A 17,119-nucleotide genomic window follows, 5' to 3' on the forward strand; every position below is an offset into this window, starting at 1 on the left:
TGGCTTTGTGGGACTTCAGTTTTCTCTGGAGGGGCCAGATTATTTAGACTCTCCTGCTGAAAAGAGGTAGTCAAAAAATCAAAACCATCAGCTAATCAATATAATACAGTTAAAGGATGCACCACGCCAAAAATGTAAGGGAAAGTTATGTGGGTCCCTGAAGCCACTTTTGCTCTGAGGGCATTTGCTTGGGCCAACAGACCTGGGTTTCCTATTGGTAGTCTTAATGGAACAAGCAGGGGGAAGTCAAGGCCAAGGTGGCGGATTCCCCCAAGGTGGGAAATCTAATAGGAGCTGGGATCCCACCAGACTACAAGCTCAGGTGAGGATTATGACCCAGAAGACTGCAGAGAAGATGTTCTAAACTGCGAGGAGGACGCAAGACCAAAGGAGGGAGAAAGTGGACCCTGAGAATGTGTGGACACAGGCTGACCCTAGGCTCAGGTTTGTGGCATCGTCCGTGTGTTCCGGGGTACTTCTAAGCTCGGCTGTCTGGCAAACACAAACAAATCCTCCAGGTTAAGGAACTGTCTTCTAGAAGCCCCACAAATGATTTTTCAGACAATGAGTATGGTTAAGTGATCAAACATGTATGGAAATAAAGCAGCACAAGCAAGAATCAGCAGAGACAACAGAACGAAAGACGACTCACAGGGACTTCGAATGGTGAACCTATCAGTCACAGATTAGAATATGGGTTTCCCCAATTTTCCAGAAACTCAAATTACACCACTTTTCTCTTATAGAAGACCTACCTTAATACGGAAATAGCTTTTTTCATAAAAGTGAAAATCCTCTTTAGATCACTCCCTTAGAACATGTACTAAGGTAGGTCTTTTGTGAAAGTGCAGTGGCGTGACACAAACTTTTGGAAATCAGAGAATACTCTGCTTACAGTTTATGAAAGATTCCACAGGGTTGCTCTGCTTTGCTTTGCTTTTCTTTTCTTTTCTTTTCTTCTTTCTTTTTTTATTTTTTAAAGATTTTATTTAGTTGAGAGCATGAGCAGGGAAGAGGGGCAAAGAGGAAGAAGCAAACTCCCCACTGAGCAGGGAGCCTGACGTGGGGCTCGATCCCAGGACCCTGGGATCATGACCTGAGCTGAAGGCAGACACTTAGCTGACTGAACCACCCAGGCACCACTGGATTGCTCTGCTTTTGGCTAGCAAGGCAAATGTGTACAAGAGCTTGGAAATCTCTGCAGGCAACCCAGAACTAGATAATGGCCTAGCAGATGGAAAAGGAAAAAAGCCACAGACACAATAACCTAAAGTAAAAATTCAGTGCTTGGCCTCAATAGTAAATAAGACACAAGTGAAAAAAAGATTTATTGAAAATCTAGCTTTTTGGACCTAGCTCTAGAGCTAGGTCCAAAAAGTAGCAGAGGCAGAAACAAACCAAAACAAAAAGAAAAAAAACTGAAAGAATGTTACAAAGGATAGAGTGAGACTAACACATTCAGTTGCCCTTCTAGAATCAGAAGAGACAATGGTGCAAAGATAATATTTCAAGACAGGATGGTTGTGAATTTCAGACTGCTGAATGACACCGATAAACCCAATGAGTTATAAGTAGAATGAATTTTTTTAAAAAGTGCACCTAGACACGTTGGCAGTGAAAGTGTCCAGCCATGTGATCTACAGCCATTAATTGCTCTGAAGCTATCTTTTAGTGAAAAATGAGAATACCGACAGTCTTTTAAGATTGATTTGTGAGATGCTGGCACCTAGAGTGTGCTCAGCCTTTGTGTTTATCAGGTAAACCTAGTGGCCTCTTTGGAGTGCGAAGTTTGGGGGATGGATGGAAGTTGGGGAAAACACCCTGCCAAGCACCAACAGCCTCATCTATGGAATGGGTCTAACAATCCCTGCCCCACATTCAAGGGGGAAAAGTGCATCAGGCCCCCTTCCCCGGTGCCTAGTGTGCAGTACTCAACCGGGAGGTCTTGCAAGAATGCACTGAAAGCCTGGGGCATAACAACATGTGACTCCCAGTCTCTTAACACAAGAGGTGATGGTCTCACCTACTTTCAGGGTGGCTGTGAGGCTCAGGGGAGAGAGGGTACTTTCACATGTCTGGCACTACACCTGCCACACAAAAACAAACAGGAACCATCCCTGTGGTTTGAGAGCCTTGCCACCCTGGCTGTTGATGTCTGTCAATTTCTAGTTCTAAACTTGGGACTCGGGGATCCCTGAGTGGCTCAGTGGTTTGGCACCTGCCTTTGGCCCAGGACTTCATCCTGGAGTCCCAGGATCGAGTCCCACATCGGGCTCCTGGCATGGAGCCTGCTTCTCCCTCTGCCTGTGTCTCTGCCTCTCTCTCTCTATGTCTATCATGAATAAATAAAAAAAATTTTTTAAATCTTAAAAAAAATAAACAAACTCGGGACTCATGCCACCTCCACCTCAAAGAGGTCATTAGCCTCCCCCAACCCCCCTGCCCCTCCCCAACCCCACTCTAGCTTGCAGTCAATTAAACCTCAGGAGGAGCTACTTTTTGCCAACCATCTGTTGGTCTAGCACAGGTGATCTCTGGGAGATGGGACATGGTATCAGGAGCCCAGGTTTGTGTGAGCATGTGGGTGCTGTAAACAACTGGATCGTAATTCTCAGCCCTACCCACCTCCTTTGCAAAAGAACAGAAATTGTACCTACCTCAGGACTTGGACAGAGACCACATGGTCTCCCTGTTAACCTACCAAGGCTCCAGCAGAGTCACAAAACTGGCAGGCACAGAGCCCAGCAGAGGTCTCCCTTCCTAGGTGCCCTCCCTTTTATGGTTTTCTTTTGAGTAGGTTTGCTAAGTCGCAGGGAACATGCCACTCTATCCTTATGGACATCATCTCCCCAACTTCACTGATCAGGAGACTCCCTCAGGTGCTCATGAGAGTCCTAGCCCCTCCCTGGAGTTCTGATTCAGCAGGTCTGGGGTGAAACCTAGGAGTCTGCATTTTTTTAATAAGCACCCCAGGTGAGTCTGAACATGAGCTGGGTTGGGAAATACTTCCTCAAAGCCATCACTGGGGTTGCAGTGACATCCACCATCTCATACGCCTATGCCCACAACTGAAAGGGAAAGGATGGTTTGGTAGAACTAGTTGGCAATAAATCCATCTTACTCATTCTTTCTATGAACACACTCAAACTGTCACAACCTAGTGTTTCCCAAAGTATCCTTTGTGGTACCCTAGTTCTATGAAGTTCCGAATAAAGGGGTTCCGTGGGGGAAATACTTTGGGGAAACAACACTGCATTCATTGTCTTACACTTGAAAATTCACATTGTGCAATGAAGAAACTCATTTAATGTCTCATCCTGCATCTTTGATCCCCTTTTTCACGAACCACCTAGTTATGCTAATTCTGTAGAATATGTTTCACAGAAACACTGGTTTATTGCTCTTGGGTCTGACAGACTCGAGTTCCCAACTATTGGCTTCTACCTCCTCTGTTCCTGCTTACCAGCACATCCCCTGTGGACACCACACAGCAATCTGTATGGACATTAAACCATAAGCCACAGAGAATTCATTTGGTGGGGTAGTAGTGCTGCCCCAAATGCCAGTCCAAGATGTGCTAACTATAAAACAGCAGCACTGGCCCCTTGCAAACCTTCAGACCAAGAGCTTCCTTCAGGACAGGGTCTAAGTTCTTACTCCTTTGGCTGTCACCCTCACAGCAGTCTCGTCTCTTTTGTGTCTTTGAAGAGTGACAGCTTGAAAGAGCCAAAGGAAAGAGGGTCTTCCAATCATTGCACAAGTGGAACCAAAAAAAAAAAAAAGGATTATCCAGCATATCCCAGGCAGCCTGGCCTGAGCTCCACTGGTTCCAAGTGTCCTTGGTGCGTCCTGGCTGGGCACTGCTCCTTCTGAATCAGCCAAGGAGGCTAGAGCCCCAGATATTCGGCCAGGAACACGGCGAGGATGCGGCTCAGATTGTGTACGGTGGGTGGGTGCAGGTTGGCCTCAGAGTCATCGGGGGTGTGCCAGACGGAGGGGAAGGGCATGGAGATGAGGTGGAGCACAGGGACCCCTGTAGGGGAGAGGGGAAGCTTGGTCAGATCTGTGCCTGGGTAAACTCGCCTCAGCCCCACCCTGAAGATACTCTGTCCTGGCATGTGAAGAACCCTGAATGATGATTTTAAGAGTGTGAGGGCAACATGTTAGTTTTTTAAAAAGATATATCCAGTATATCTATTGTTCTCACACACAGATTGTAGAAACTCAAAACCTAATGGATTATGCAAAAGGCCAGAAGGGAAAGAGGTCTTTGACATCATATTGCCAAGTATATCATAGGTTCTTTTTCTCTTCTTTATTTATAGCTTGCACCTTTAAAACATTTTTCTTTTTTTAAATAACTTCTAAAAAAAAAGAAAAAATAAATAAATAAATAAATAACTTCTATGCCCCACGTGGAGCTCAAACTTACAACCCCGAGATCTACTGACTAAGCCAGCCAGACACCCTTAGCTTGCACTTCTGTCATACATAGTTCTATTCCAGGCCTTCATCTAAGGCCACACACACCTCCACACACAATTTTACCCATACAGTAATCCTTTACAATAGTCCTATATAGGGCATCTGAGTGGCTCAGTCAGTTAAACGTCTGCCTTCAGCTCAAGTTGGGATCCTGGGATTCTGGGATCCTGGGATCAAGTCCCACATCAGACTCCCCACTCTGAGGGGAATCTGCCTCTGTCTCTCTGTCTCTCATGAATAAATAAATAAAAATCTTAAAATATATATCCAACATTTATCCCTATTTTATAGATGAGGACACCAAAGCACAGAGGCGGGCAGAATGATTTGCCTGAGGTCCTGCCTCTAGCAAACAGCACAGTGAGAATTTGAACCCAGGCCACCTATCTCCAAAGTCTGTGATCCTAATCCCTGCACTAAGATGGCTTCCCTGTCCTTGGAGCACTTCCCTTTGTGTGTGTCAAGATTCACTAAATGTCTGTCCCACCACTAGACAGGACCCAGACAGATTATGGCCCATCACTGGACTGCTGACACCTGGCCCAGGACCTGCATTGGGAAATAATCACTGAAAGAATCAATAAAGAAGGCACTCTCAGGAATGGCATATTTGTTGAATAAGTAAATCATAAAATTTATTTTTTATTTTTAAAGATTCTATTCATGAGAGACACAGAGAAAGGGACAGAGACATAGGCAGAGGGAGAAGCAGGCCCCATGCAGGAAGTCCCATGTGGGACTCGATCTCAGGACTCCGGGATCACGCCCCAAGCCAAAGGCAAACACTCAACTGCTGAGCCACCCAGGCATCCCGAGAGTAAAAATTTAAAAAGCAATTTTTAGCACTTACTATATTATGACATGTACTGTATGAGAAGGCATTCTATGTACCTAATCTCATTCAATCCTCCCAACCCCATGATTATGAATATCCACATACAGGTGTGTTTTCCAGAAGACACACAGGAGACAGGACCAGAGAGCCTGAGTAATCTGCCAATGGTAAGTGGCAGACACTAGAACCCAACCCTGTCTGATTCTAAAACCTATATTCTGAACCCCTCTACCAGAGGTCTTCAGTCCTGGTTGTGCAACACAATCATCTGGAAGTTTTGTGAAAATAACGCAGAGACCCAAGAGTGTGGTTTAGCAGGCCTGAAATGCAACTGAGCATTTCTCGAAGCTCCTCAGATGATTCTGCTGGGCTGCCAGGACCTTAAAAGCCAAGTACTGGAATCTGGGTTCATGGAGGCACTGACAGTAGTAGCTAACATTCTTTGAATGCTTACTGTGTGCCGGGTACCGTGCAAGTAACGTCTTTAAGTATATGAGCTCATTCGATCCCCTCAACAACTCTGAGATAGGAGCTATTAGCATCCCCATTTTACAGATGAGAAAGATAAGGCAAAGAAAAGTTTAGGCACTTACCACTAGTCCCCAACCCTGGGAAGCGGTCAGGGCCAGGTCCTACCTGTCCTTCCCTTGGATGCCCCCCACCTACCTTTTACCCCACCCCCCCAAAGCAAGTACCTCGGCGGAGGAAGGGGATGTGGTCATCTTCCACAGAACCAGGGGGCTCCCCGGGCTGGAAGTACATCACTTCCTGGGGATGAGACTGCAGCAGGTTCATGCGGTGAAGGCGCTTCTCTGCAGGTGGTGGGGATTAGAGAGCAAAGGTCAGCACCTCAAGGTCAAACGTTCCCCTGCTCACAGATCAGGGCCTGGCAGGAGGCTTGGGGTAAAGCACTGATAGTCCCCCAAAAGGATGTAGTTAGCTAGCCCTACTACAGGCTGTATTCCCAGTTTCCTCTATTCTCTCTGAGGCTAGGAGGGAGATACCTCTATTATTGTTACTATCATGCCCATTTTACAGATTGGAAACGGAGGCTCAGAGATGAATGAAGCCACTTGCCCAGGTTCACATGCCGGTAAGAGGTGGAGCCAGAATTCAAACCCAGGGCTACTGGACCCCAGAGCCTGTGTGTAATCACGACACCTGATTGCCATGGGATCTTTGTGTTTCTGCCCTAGTGCCTTGGGGAGAGAGTCAGGAGGTAGAGGGCAGTCTGGATGACCCCTCAGAAAGCAGGTGCCCCCCTCCACCTTCCCCCTTACCGATGCTCCTCAGCCGATGGAACCAGCGGGCTGTATGAGGGAAGTGACTGTAGAAGTTTGGATTCGGGGCACCCAGGAGATCAAGGAGCATGAAGAGCTCCTAGGGAGAGAGAGTCCAGGTGGGGTGTTGCAACCTTGCATCGCCCACTCCCTCCCTCACCGGAACCCAACGGGGCCCTGGTCTTACGATAGCCTGGATCCTGGTGGGGCCCGGGCTGTGGGGTGCAGACTCCATGAGCTGGGCCAGGTGCCGGGAGCCATAGAGGGAGTCTGTGGGTCCCCACTCCTTCAGTGCTTCTTCACCATCCAAAAAGAGCAGCTGCAGAGTCACCGGGGCTTCCTGTGGGAGCTGGTGGTCAGGGCCAGCTTGGTTCCAGGCCTCAGCCTTGACCAGTCCACCTTCCTGCCCACTTGCACCACTGAATAGGGCAAACTAGGTGTCCTCACTCGTAGAACATGGTGGCCAGAAGTGTAGACTCTGAACCAGACCACTGGGGTTCAAATCTGGCTCGGCCACTTTATAGCTGAGTAGTTTTGGGTAAGTTCCTAACATCTCAAAGTGTCAGATGACAAAATGGGGTTAATAACAATTCTAATCATACAGTAGGATGCGAATCCAGGTCCTAGAATAGTGCCTGACATAGAGTAACCAAAAAGAGTCAGCCCTATTATTATTGTTACTCCTTAGGCTCATTTAGCAGAAGAGACAGACTCACAACGAATCCTCATACAGTGAAATGCACATGGGACGAATGCTTCCAAGAATTATGGGATTCTAGGGGCACCTGGGTGGCTCAGTGGTTGAGCATCTGCCTTTGGCTCAGGTCGGGAACGAGTCCTGCATCAGGCTCTCCCTGCAAGAAGCCTGCTTCTCCCTCTGCCTATGTCTTTGCCTCTCTCTCCATGTCTCTCATGAATAAATAAAACTTAAAAGAACTATGGGGTTCTAAAAAAGCATAGGAAGGGAGTTGGGGAGCATGTTGAGTCAGCTGGGAAGGGATGTCTGTATGGAGGTGAGTGGGAGCTGGCCTGGTGAAATGGGGCAGAGGGAAAGGTGTTCCCAGGCAAGAAGCAACATGGCCAAGTGCCGGTGCCAGATCAGAGAGCTTTGTGAAAAGGCCTGAGGGATGAGCAAGTGCCAGGGAGCTTGGGCTTTGTTAGAGGGGGTTTGAGCCATGGAAGGGGCCTGAGCAGGAGGAGGAGATTTGTGTTTTCTTTCATTTATACATTCCACACATTTCTCTTGACATCCTAACTTATGCCAGGTAATCCTCTGGGCCCAGGGAATACAGCAGAAGACAAAAGCAGCAAAAACCCTGCCTATTGGGAAGATAGACAAATGCAACAACATAAAACACCACAATGCTTGGGACAGTGACAGGGAGCTCTTTCAGGGTGGATAGGAAACCATCTCTGAGGGGGTGACATCAGAGAGGACATTTGAATGAAAGGTGACATTTCTAGCCAGGAAGGTATCTGTTGAAAGAACATTCTAGCCAGAGCAAACAGCAGGTACAAATGCTCTCAGGTGGGAGTAACCCTTGTGAGTGATGAACGCAAAGGTTCTACATGGCCCCATGAGGGCTACTAGAAGGCATAAGGTTTATGCCTGCAATGAGGTGGGAACCATGGGAGGGTATTGGGCAGAGGAAAGCTGGGATTGGACATTCAGGGGATGAAAAGTCCCTGTGACTACGTGTGTGGAAAAGAGGTAGGAAGACATGTCCAAGCAGGGAAGGATGGGGGCTTGGACTAGGGTAGAGTCAGCCCCAGCCCCCCACACCTTCCCTCATTCCTCACCTGCTCCTTGGCCCTACTCAACTCCCTGTCGAGGGCCTGAGCCAGCTCCAGCAGCAGGGCGCAAGGTACAGCCGAATCTGTTGCCCCCACAAAGGGAACCGACTCAGATGCGAAGAGCTTGGAGTCATAATGGCAGGCAAGGGTGAGGTGACGGGCAGCCCCTGGGTCCAGCGTGGCCACCACATTGCCAAAGTCCAGTGGCCCCAGGGGTGTCAAGGCTGTGAAGGGGTCCAGTTCCACATGCCAGCCTGCTGTCAAGGTCCGTAGTGTAGCCTCCAGGAACTAGTGGCAGGAGAGAGGTGGGAGGATGGGTGGGGACTGGGGAGGAGGTCAGGAAAAGGGCCATGTGACCTGAGCCATGCACAGCAGTTGGGCTGACTCATAATCCTCACTTTGGTTTCAGTCATTCCCTTGACATGCTTTTGCTGAGACCCTACAGAATGCCAGGTGTGCCGTGACTCTGCAGCTCGATGCCAAGATAATCTTCAAATCACTAACTGTGTGCCAAAGCCCTGTTCTAGGAGCCCTATAGGAATGAGGACAGTCAATGGCTCCATTTCACAGATAAGGAAACTAAGGCACAGAAGGTTAAGAAACTAGTCCAAGGTCACACTCCAAGTGGCTGATGTGGGATTTGAACTCAGAGGGTAAGTATTCAAATGACTGGATGCTTTCTGTGAGGCAATATAGAGATGTTCTTGTGCCAGCTCTGGAATCAACCTGAAGTTTGGGTTGAAACCCTAGGTATACCATTTATTAGCTGTGGGATTTGGGTAAAATGCCTAACTGCTCTGCTCCTCAGTTTCCATATGCAGAGTGAGGATTACATTGGTACTCACCCCACAGAGCTGTTGCCTAGCACACACTCAGCTTTTGGGGGCCGTACAGAGGGCAATACAGTTGTGGTTACCAAGGTGGGATTCTAGATTCCGATTAGCTCCAGTCAGAGCCTCAGCTGGGGGTCTTAGCTGCTTGGGGGATTTGGGGCAGAATGCCTATTCCCACCTGTGTGGCTCAGTGGTTGAGCCTCTGCCTTTGGCTCAGGTCGTGATCCTGGGGTCCGAGGATCGAGCCCCAGCATCGGATTCCCCGCAGGGAGCCTGCTTCTCCCTCTGCCCATGTCTCTGTGTCTCTCATGAGAAAACAAATACAATCTTAAAAAAAAAAAAAAAAAAAAAAAAAAGAATGCCTAGTTCCAATACCCTGGCAGGCTGCTGGGTCAGAGGTGGGAGGTGGAGCCCTTTACCTTTCTGACTTGGAGATTGCCGGGGCTGCCCGGGGTCCGCACAACCAGCAGGGGGCGCAGATAAGTGTTCCAGAGACGGTGTGGGTCCAGTTGCCCCACCACCCGCCGCAGCCGGGCTTCGGAGAGGCTTCCGATCAAGCGGCCCTTAGGAGGAGGGAGCAAGGAGAGGGAAGAGAAGAACCGAACGTGAGGGCAACCCCCATTCCAACCCTAACCCGGACGCCATCGCACCTAAGAAGCCCCGGTTCTTCTTCCTAATTCGAACCTCCAGCATCGGAGGTTTCCAGAAGAAATCCTAGGCTAAGGAAAGTCCCTCTAAACCCACCAGGTCCAGCCCACCTCAATCCTGATGGGGAAATCGAGGCCGAGAGAGAGGAAGGGACTCTTCCAAATAGCTGACTTTCAGATTGGAACCCAGAATTCCCAGTGTTACTACTGCAGACTCTCCCTCTTAGGTAGAACCACCTATTACAGAACAAGCCCAAAGCCTCAGTTCGTTAGCAACGGGCATGCGCTCTATCGACGGAGACCGCAGCACCTGCAGCTTGGGCCAGACGACACAGCCACGTCAACCTGAGACCTCAGGGAAGGGGAGGCGGGGAATGAGGGCTCCCGCGGTGCCCGTGCCCCTGCCGGGCCTCACCCGCAGCTCCCGGCCCCGCGGCAGCTCCTCAGTCTGGTGGTGCCAGCCGCTCCAGATGGTGTAGGTCGCCGAAGCCAGGGCCAGGGCCAGCAGAAGCAGAGGCAAGAAGTGCGCCCGCGGGAGCAGGCGGCGCTTGGGCGGGGAGGGCGGCTCCAAGAGGCCACGTTCCCCGAGCCGTAGCCGGGACCGCCCGCGGCCCCCGGAAGGCATGGCAGCTTCGCCCCGAAACCGGTCCCGGACCGCGGATAGTTTAGGCCCAGCCAAATCCCACCCCATGGAATCACCGAACCAATAAACACGAAGAGCGGCTGCACCATCCCACCCACCCTCGGTCAGTGAAACCAATGGCGACCCTCACTCTGAGAACACGCCTTCCTGTCTCCCTGGGGCTTTGGGGTTGGTTCCCCTGAGGGTTGCACAACCCAAAAGGGTAGTGCGAAAGGGAGAGGCTCCGCCTCAACGGAGGAACGGAAGCCAATGAGCAATGTTTGATCCTGAAAAACGTTGGACCAAGGAGCAGGTCTCCGCCCCTCCCGTAGGAAGGCAAAGGATTGGTTACTCGAAGTCGGAAAGATCAATAGACACGTAAACGAACCGACACCGATGGAAAAGGGGCGGTGCCCGTCCCAGAAGCGAGGAGCCGATTGGCTACACGGAGGCCGCGCCCCCGAGGGCGGAGCCGGCGGGCTTTTGGAATGCCGTGTCCTGTCCCTTCTTCAGCTTGTGCCGCTCTACAACGAAACGATTTGAGTCGGACCCGCTTTATTCTTCTCTCCATTGTCTTCTCTCCATATGGTCCTGAAAGACCCTGAGCTACTACGCAGTGCTTCTACCCCACGTCTGCGCGGGGCCGGCGCGGATTGCCACGGCAACAGGCCTCGCCCACACCGTGCAGGTTGGGATTGCGCAGGCGCCGACGGAAGTCGGCCACAGGAAACGGAAGTCCCGCCTGTAGCCCTCTCTTCAGAGGCAGGAGCAACGCGGGGAAGACGGAGCTGATCTGCGAGCGCAGCCGCTACCACCATGTGAGGCCCGGCGGGAGTGGGGTCGAGGGCGTAGATGTGGCCGTTTGCCGGTGGTGGGCGAGGCGGGATCGGAGGCAGAGGTTTTAGGGGTAAAGTACGCACCGTTCTGACGAGTTTGAGGATGGGCATGGGGCCTTTTACGGGTCCTGAGTTCGAGGGAAGGCACTTGATCAGTTAATGAGCCGGGATTTCCCCGATAATGAGTCTCGCTGAAATGGATTTTAAGGGGAAGCAAAGAACCTGGGAAACGGGAGTGCGGAGTTTTAGAAATAACGGTTTGAGGTACGGGACTTACCCGGACAATTTGAGCTGGAGAAGTTCACCTCATTCGCGACTTTTTCGGCTCACGAATCGCCTTAATGATTTTCCTGATTTGGTATTCATTCAGCAATTATTTATTGAGCACTCATGTATTAGGCACTGCTTTAACTACGTGAGATACATCAGTGACTGCGACCCCCATCCCGCAAGAAAAATGCCCTGCTGCAGCTTATGGGTGTGGGAAAAGGCAGACAATGAACACACCGGTGATAAAAATGTAAAGTGTATGGCGTGTGTTAGGTGATCAGAGCTAAGTGAGTAAAGAAGCAAAAGAGCAGGATCCAAACAATGGGGAGTACTAGTTTTGAGAGAAAGTAACTCAATAACCAGTGCAGGACACATTGAGAAGGCAGCAGTTGAGCAGAGACCTGAAGAACCTGAGAACCACAAAGATACCTGGGGAGGTATCCAGGCAGAGGGAAAACGAAGGGAGATGCCCAAGGTGAAAGTCTGTCTAATATCTTATATATTTTTTAAAGATTTTATTTACTTGTGAGAGACACAGAGAAGCAGTATCCCCACAGGGAGCCCGATGTGGGACTCGATCCCAGCATCCCTGGGTCAGGATCTTTTTTTTTTTTTTTTTTTAAGATTTTATTTATTTATTCATGATAGACATAGGGGGAGAGAGAGGCAGAGACTCAGGCAGAGGGAGAAGCAGGCTCCATGCAGGGAGCCCGATGTGGGACTTGATCCCGGGACTCCAGGATCGTGCCCTGGGCCAAAGGCAGACGCTAAACCGCTGAGCCACCCAGGGATTCCCCCTGGGTCAGGATCTGAGCCGAAAGCAGATGCTCAGCCATTGAGCTACCCAGGCGCCCCTTGCCTAATATCTTAAAGGACCACCTTCAAGGCCACTGGCTGGAACAGAGAAGGATGGGAAGATGCCAGGCATTGTAAAAACTTTGGGTTTTACTTTTTACACAGAGATGGGAGCCATGGGAGGGTTTCGAAGAGTGAAATGATATGACTTAGATTTTGATACAACCTCTGGGACTGCTGTGGAGAACAGACGGTCAGCGGCATGGGCTGAGGTAGGGAGACAAGTAAGGCTCTCAGGAGAGAGATGATAGAGGTTTAGGCCATGGTAAGAAACAGATTCTGGGTATATTTTAGAGGCAGATGACAGAATTTGCTGACATTGAATGTAGGATGTGAGAGAGAAGAGTCAAGTTGATATCAGGGTTTCTGCTCAAGGAACTAGAATGATGGAGATGAGGAAGGCTGTGGAAAGAGTAGGTTTGAGTGATTGGGAGATCTGGAGCTCAACTGAGGATGTATACGGTTGGAAATGTCTATTCAGCATCCAGCTGGTGATGCCATGCAAGAGGGACTGAGCAGGGGGGTGGGTGGGTTGGGGAGACATCATGTGACCACCCACGCTCTAGCTCTGGGCCTCTCACCTACGGGTTCCATGCTTGCCCCTCAGGAGCCTCCTCAACAAACCCAAGAGTGAGATGACCCCAGAGGAGCTACAGAAGCGGGAGGAGGAAGAGTTTAACACGGGTCCGCTCTCTGTGCTCACACAGTCAGTCAAGAACAACACCCAGGTGCTTATCAACTGCCGCAACAACAAGAAGCTCCTGGGCCGTGTGAAGGCTTTCGACAGGTAAGCACCTGGGTCCTGGAAGGTGTTCTGTCTTGGAAATGCAGACACAGTTCCAGTGTGAGGAACCCAAATACAAGGTTTTCAGAGTCCTGGGGCATAAGCATATTCAGACCTCAAAGTGCAATGGTGTCTTGTTGTCCTTCCAGCTGTGCAGTACAGTAGTGATGGGCATGTACTTGGGAGCCAGGCTTCCTGGGTTTGTGTCTCGACTCTGCCTCTTAGCAGCCATGAAACCTTCAACAAGTAACTTTATCTCTTCCATTCAATGGCAGTAATTCTGGTGATTGCAGAGATTCAGTGACTTAATACATGTGATGTGTAATACAGTCATTAGAAGTACAGCATCTGGCACCAGGAAGCTCTTATTAATCAGGTTTTGCAGTTACGATATAAAGTACCATGCCCCAAAAGAAAAAAATAAAGTACCATGCCCAGTACTTTTTTTAGGCTCCAGAGACACAGCAATGACTGAAAGAGGACTCCTATACTTAAGAGAGCTTATGCCATAGGTAGGGAAACCAACAGCAAGCACACAAACAATGTGTCATAAGAATAGTAAAGGCAGGTGAGAGTGTGGAGTGCTGGGAAGGAGGTGTTGTCCTAGACGGTAACGCTAGGGGTTCCATAGGAAGAGACCGTGATGAACAGACCTAAATACAATGAAGGAGGAAGCCAGGGTCTGAGTGTTTCAGCCAGAGGGAACAGCAAGTGTTATTTCCTCTCTCGGCCTCAGTGTCCTTGTCTGCAAACTGTGCGTCATAAAAATACCCCTCATAGAACAGTTGTGAGGATTAAATATTTCTGTAGGAAGGGTACTTGGCTCAGTAGCTAACATGATAAATGCTCAATAAACATAAAACCTGCAGCCTTCAGTTAGCATTTGGGAAGTGGTATGGCGAAGTGTAAGTCTAGAATGTTTTTGCCACGAGCTGTTACATGACCATGAATAAGTCTTTTCACTTGGAGCCTCGGTTTCTTCTCAAGGAGAATAAGAGTGAGAACAGGAAGTATTGGGCCCAAAAAGGCAGATAGACCTAGATTTGAACAGGGCTGTGCCACTTCTAAAACATCATCCCACTGCGCCAGTGTCCTGCTCTGCAAGCTGGGGGTGATACTAGTGTTTACCTTCTGGGGGTGAGATGTAGTGAGAATTACTGGCTTACTGCTTCGAAGAGGGCACCTGGGTGCTTAGTAAGAGCACAATCGGTGGTGGTTTATTCATATACATTTGTGTGTCCACATCTTTTTAAAGATTTACTTCATTTATTTTGGGGGGAAGGGGCAGAGAGGAAGAGTTCCAAGCAGACTATGCTGAACAAGGAGCCTGATGTGGGGCTCACTCTCATGACCTGAGATCATGACCCAAGCCAAAACCAAGAGTCAGACATTCAACCAACTGTACCACCCAGGTGCCCCCCCCCCCATTTTTTTAAGAGGACTTTCCCCCAGTTCTTCCTCATATCCCCACATCAGCTTCCCACCCTAGTGTGTATCCTGCCACAGTTCACTCACTCACGCTCAGCACACACACACACACACACACACACGGGCTTCTTTGTGGTGTTAAATAACAGCTTTATTTTTTATTTTTTTAAAGATTTTGTTTATTCATGAGAGACAGAGAAATAGAGACATAGGTAGAAGGAGAACCACACTCCTCATGGGGAGCCCCATGCAGGACTTGATCCCAGCACCCCAGGATAACGACCCAAGCCAAAGGCAGATGCTCAACTACTGAGCCACCCGGGTCCCCAGCTAACAGCTTTATGGAGGTGGAATTGACATGTTGTCATATCATAAATGTAATTGTTTTTAAGATAGAATCTTCCATGTGCTACTCTGCATCTTGTTTTTCGTACTTTTCAGTGATCTGTGAACATCCCTGCAGGTCAGCTAAGGCATTCTTAACCCTGTTACTTATTGTATTAATTATGTTCCTTTCTTGAGTGAGCAGTGCATGCAGTTGAGGCAAAATTCAAAAGAAACGAACGTGCTCAATGAGGAACAAGTCTTTTTTCTCCCTGTCAGTCAGTTGCCCTCCCCAGGAATCCTTCCACGGTAAATTCCTCAGGTCCCCTCACATGACATCAGACCAACAGACACAAGAGTGTGCTTTACTTTATTTTAAATCACTGCTAATAGCAAACCACACAGTTTTAGACCTCAGCTTTTTCACTTGACAACATGCCTTGAAATGTTTCCATGTGGGTATGCTACTTCATTTTTTTTTTAAGCTTATTTTTCTCTGAATTGCTAATGTATTCACAGGATTCCAAAAACAGTAATAGCAGTCCAATGATAACATTCCATGCAGCTTGTCCCCGGCCTCCAAGTGTCTTCCAGGATTCTGTACTGTACAAAGCAAAAGGAGGCAGGCAGTATAGATGCTTCTCCTACCCCCTTTCTTCCCTTCAAAAGATCACTTGCATACTTGGTTTTGTCACTCAACAGTCTCTCGTGGATATTACTCCACAGCAAGGCACAGAGCTTCCCCACTCTTAAATACTTTATTTTTCTTGCCACTCAGTAACATTTCCTTCTATCTTTCTATCCCTTCACCTGGCTTTAATTTTTCTTCATAGCAGGGGTTGTAACCTGACAGTGTATCAGATCCATCTGTTTACTTGCTTAGCATTCTTCTCTCCTCACATCCCATCAGGGCAGGGGTTGCATCTGTCAGCTTCACTGCTGTATTCATTGCAGGTGCTTGCTGAGTGGGCTAATCTGTACTGTCCTCAAACGTGTCCACCTGGCACCCTGAGGAGATAGGGACCAAGCACAACTGCGGCGGAGGCATCACATTCCTCCATAGGCCCCAGGGACCTCTGGCTCCACAAATAGCAGCAGTTCCTTTGCTGATGCTTTCAGAAGTACTTAGAGTTGAGAAACACAAGCAGACCCATTTTGCTTACCTTTCCCCTGGGTCAGGCCCCCTTCTAAGTCTTTGCAAGAATGCTGTATTGGTTAATTTATCTTCACAGCAGCCCTATGAGGGAGGCACTGTGAATGACTCCATGTCAGAAAGCAGGACATTGAGGCACAGAGGAGTGAAGTCCTTTGGCCAAGCCTCAACCTGAAGACTGGCAGAGGTGGTGTGGGGGGTCCCTGGCTGTCCTTGTCCCAGGCCCTCACCTTCATCCCATGTGAGCTGCTGGAAGAGGGGTGGGCAGAAGGCTTCTCCCTCACTCCTGGTGCCTGCCCTCTACCCCCAGGCACTGCAACATGGTGCTGGAGAATGTGAAGGAGATGTGGACCGAGGTCCCCAAGAGCGGCAAGGGCAAGAAGAAGTCCAAGCCAGTCAACAAGGACCGCTACATCTCCAAGATGTTCCTGCGTGGGGACTCCGTCATCGTGGTCCTGCGGAACCCACTCATCGCTGGCAAGTAGCGGCCTCCTCCCCGCCGTCAGAATTTGCTCCCTCCTGCGAAGACCTGCCCTTTGTAATGGGAATAATAAAGTCCTGGGTTTTGTCTAGTGGCATCTGTCTGTTCCCAGAGCCTTGTGACAGGGACAGGCTTGGGGAAGGGAGGCAGCTGGGTGTGGCGCCAGGTGCTAGGGTGCAGACTTCTCTGATCCCGTGAAGAGGCCCTGTCTCTGCCCCTCCTCAGGCCTCTTTTTCCCCATCTGTGAAGTGAATGGGTTGGATACAGAGGGCTCTCTTTCCCTTCTTAATCTTTTCTAGCTTCTCATCGCTGCGTCTCTCTTCCCTTCCTCTGCCTCTCTCTCAATAAGTTGAGGTCTGGCTGCAGTGCTGGGGACACAGCAGTACCCAGGAGAGCCCTGACCAGCCCTCACTGAGAGGAGAAGGAGGATATAGTTAGAGTAGTCAGTACCCAAACAGTGGTAGTGATTGCCACTAACACCTGCCAGCTGTT

The 17,119-nt window shown here is 49.4% G+C and overlaps 2 protein-coding genes across 4 annotated transcripts; one reads left to right on the forward strand and one right to left on the reverse strand.

Moving 5' to 3' along the window:
* Window positions 1–3,277: 3,277 nt before the first annotated feature.
* Window positions 3,278–11,171, reverse strand: QPCTL (glutaminyl-peptide cyclotransferase like). Of its 3 annotated transcripts, none has more exons than XM_038528560.1 (7): window positions 10,885–11,171; window positions 9,647–9,790; window positions 8,401–8,682; window positions 6,788–6,949; window positions 6,601–6,700; window positions 6,016–6,132; window positions 3,278–4,033 (listed from the first exon to the last, which is right to left on the reverse strand). In XM_038528560.1, exons 1-7 carry the CDS (start codon window positions 11,065–11,067, stop codon window positions 3,888–3,890), a joined length of 1,134 nt encoding a protein of 377 aa, XP_038384488.1. In that variant the 5' UTR covers window positions 11,068–11,171; the 3' UTR covers window positions 3,278–3,887. The 3 variants fall into 3 exon arrangements, with proteins under 3 accessions (XP_038384488.1, XP_038384486.1, XP_038384487.1); XM_038528558.1 differs by having other exon boundaries at window positions 10,290–11,021; XM_038528559.1 differs by having other exon boundaries at window positions 6,788–6,940; window positions 10,290–11,020.
* Window positions 11,172–11,263: 92 nt separating this feature from the next.
* Window positions 11,264–16,722, forward strand: SNRPD2 (small nuclear ribonucleoprotein D2 polypeptide). The gene is made up of 3 exons (NM_001252412.1): window positions 11,264–11,314; window positions 13,065–13,244; window positions 16,457–16,722. Coding segments are annotated over exons 1-3 (357 nt in total). The 5' UTR covers window positions 11,264–11,312; the 3' UTR covers window positions 16,632–16,722.
* Window positions 16,723–17,119: the final 397 nt, after the last annotated feature.

This window comes from Canis lupus, chromosome 1 (genome assembly GCF_011100685.1).
Source record: "Canis lupus familiaris isolate Mischka breed German Shepherd chromosome 1, alternate assembly UU_Cfam_GSD_1.0, whole genome shotgun sequence".
Lineage (NCBI taxonomy): Eukaryota > Metazoa > Chordata > Mammalia > Carnivora > Canidae > Canis > Canis lupus.

Coding starts and splice junctions, on each gene's coding strand:
- SNRPD2 (NM_001252412.1), top strand. Junction 13,245..16,456: donor CGTGTGAAGGCTTTCGACAG/GTAAGCACCTGG, acceptor CTCTACCCCCAG/GCACTGCAACATGGTGCTGG.
- QPCTL (XM_038528558.1), bottom strand. CDS start 10,565: ATGGGGTGGGATTTGGCTGGGCCTAAACTATCCGCGGTCCGGGACCGG. Junction 6,701..6,787: donor CCACCAGGATCCAGGCTATC/GTAAGACCAGGG, acceptor CTCTCTCCCTAG/GAGCTCTTCATGCTCCTTGA. Junction 6,133..6,600: donor CCATCGGCTGAGGAGCATCG/GTAAGGGGGAAG, acceptor CACCACCTGCAG/AGAAGCGCCTTCACCGCATG.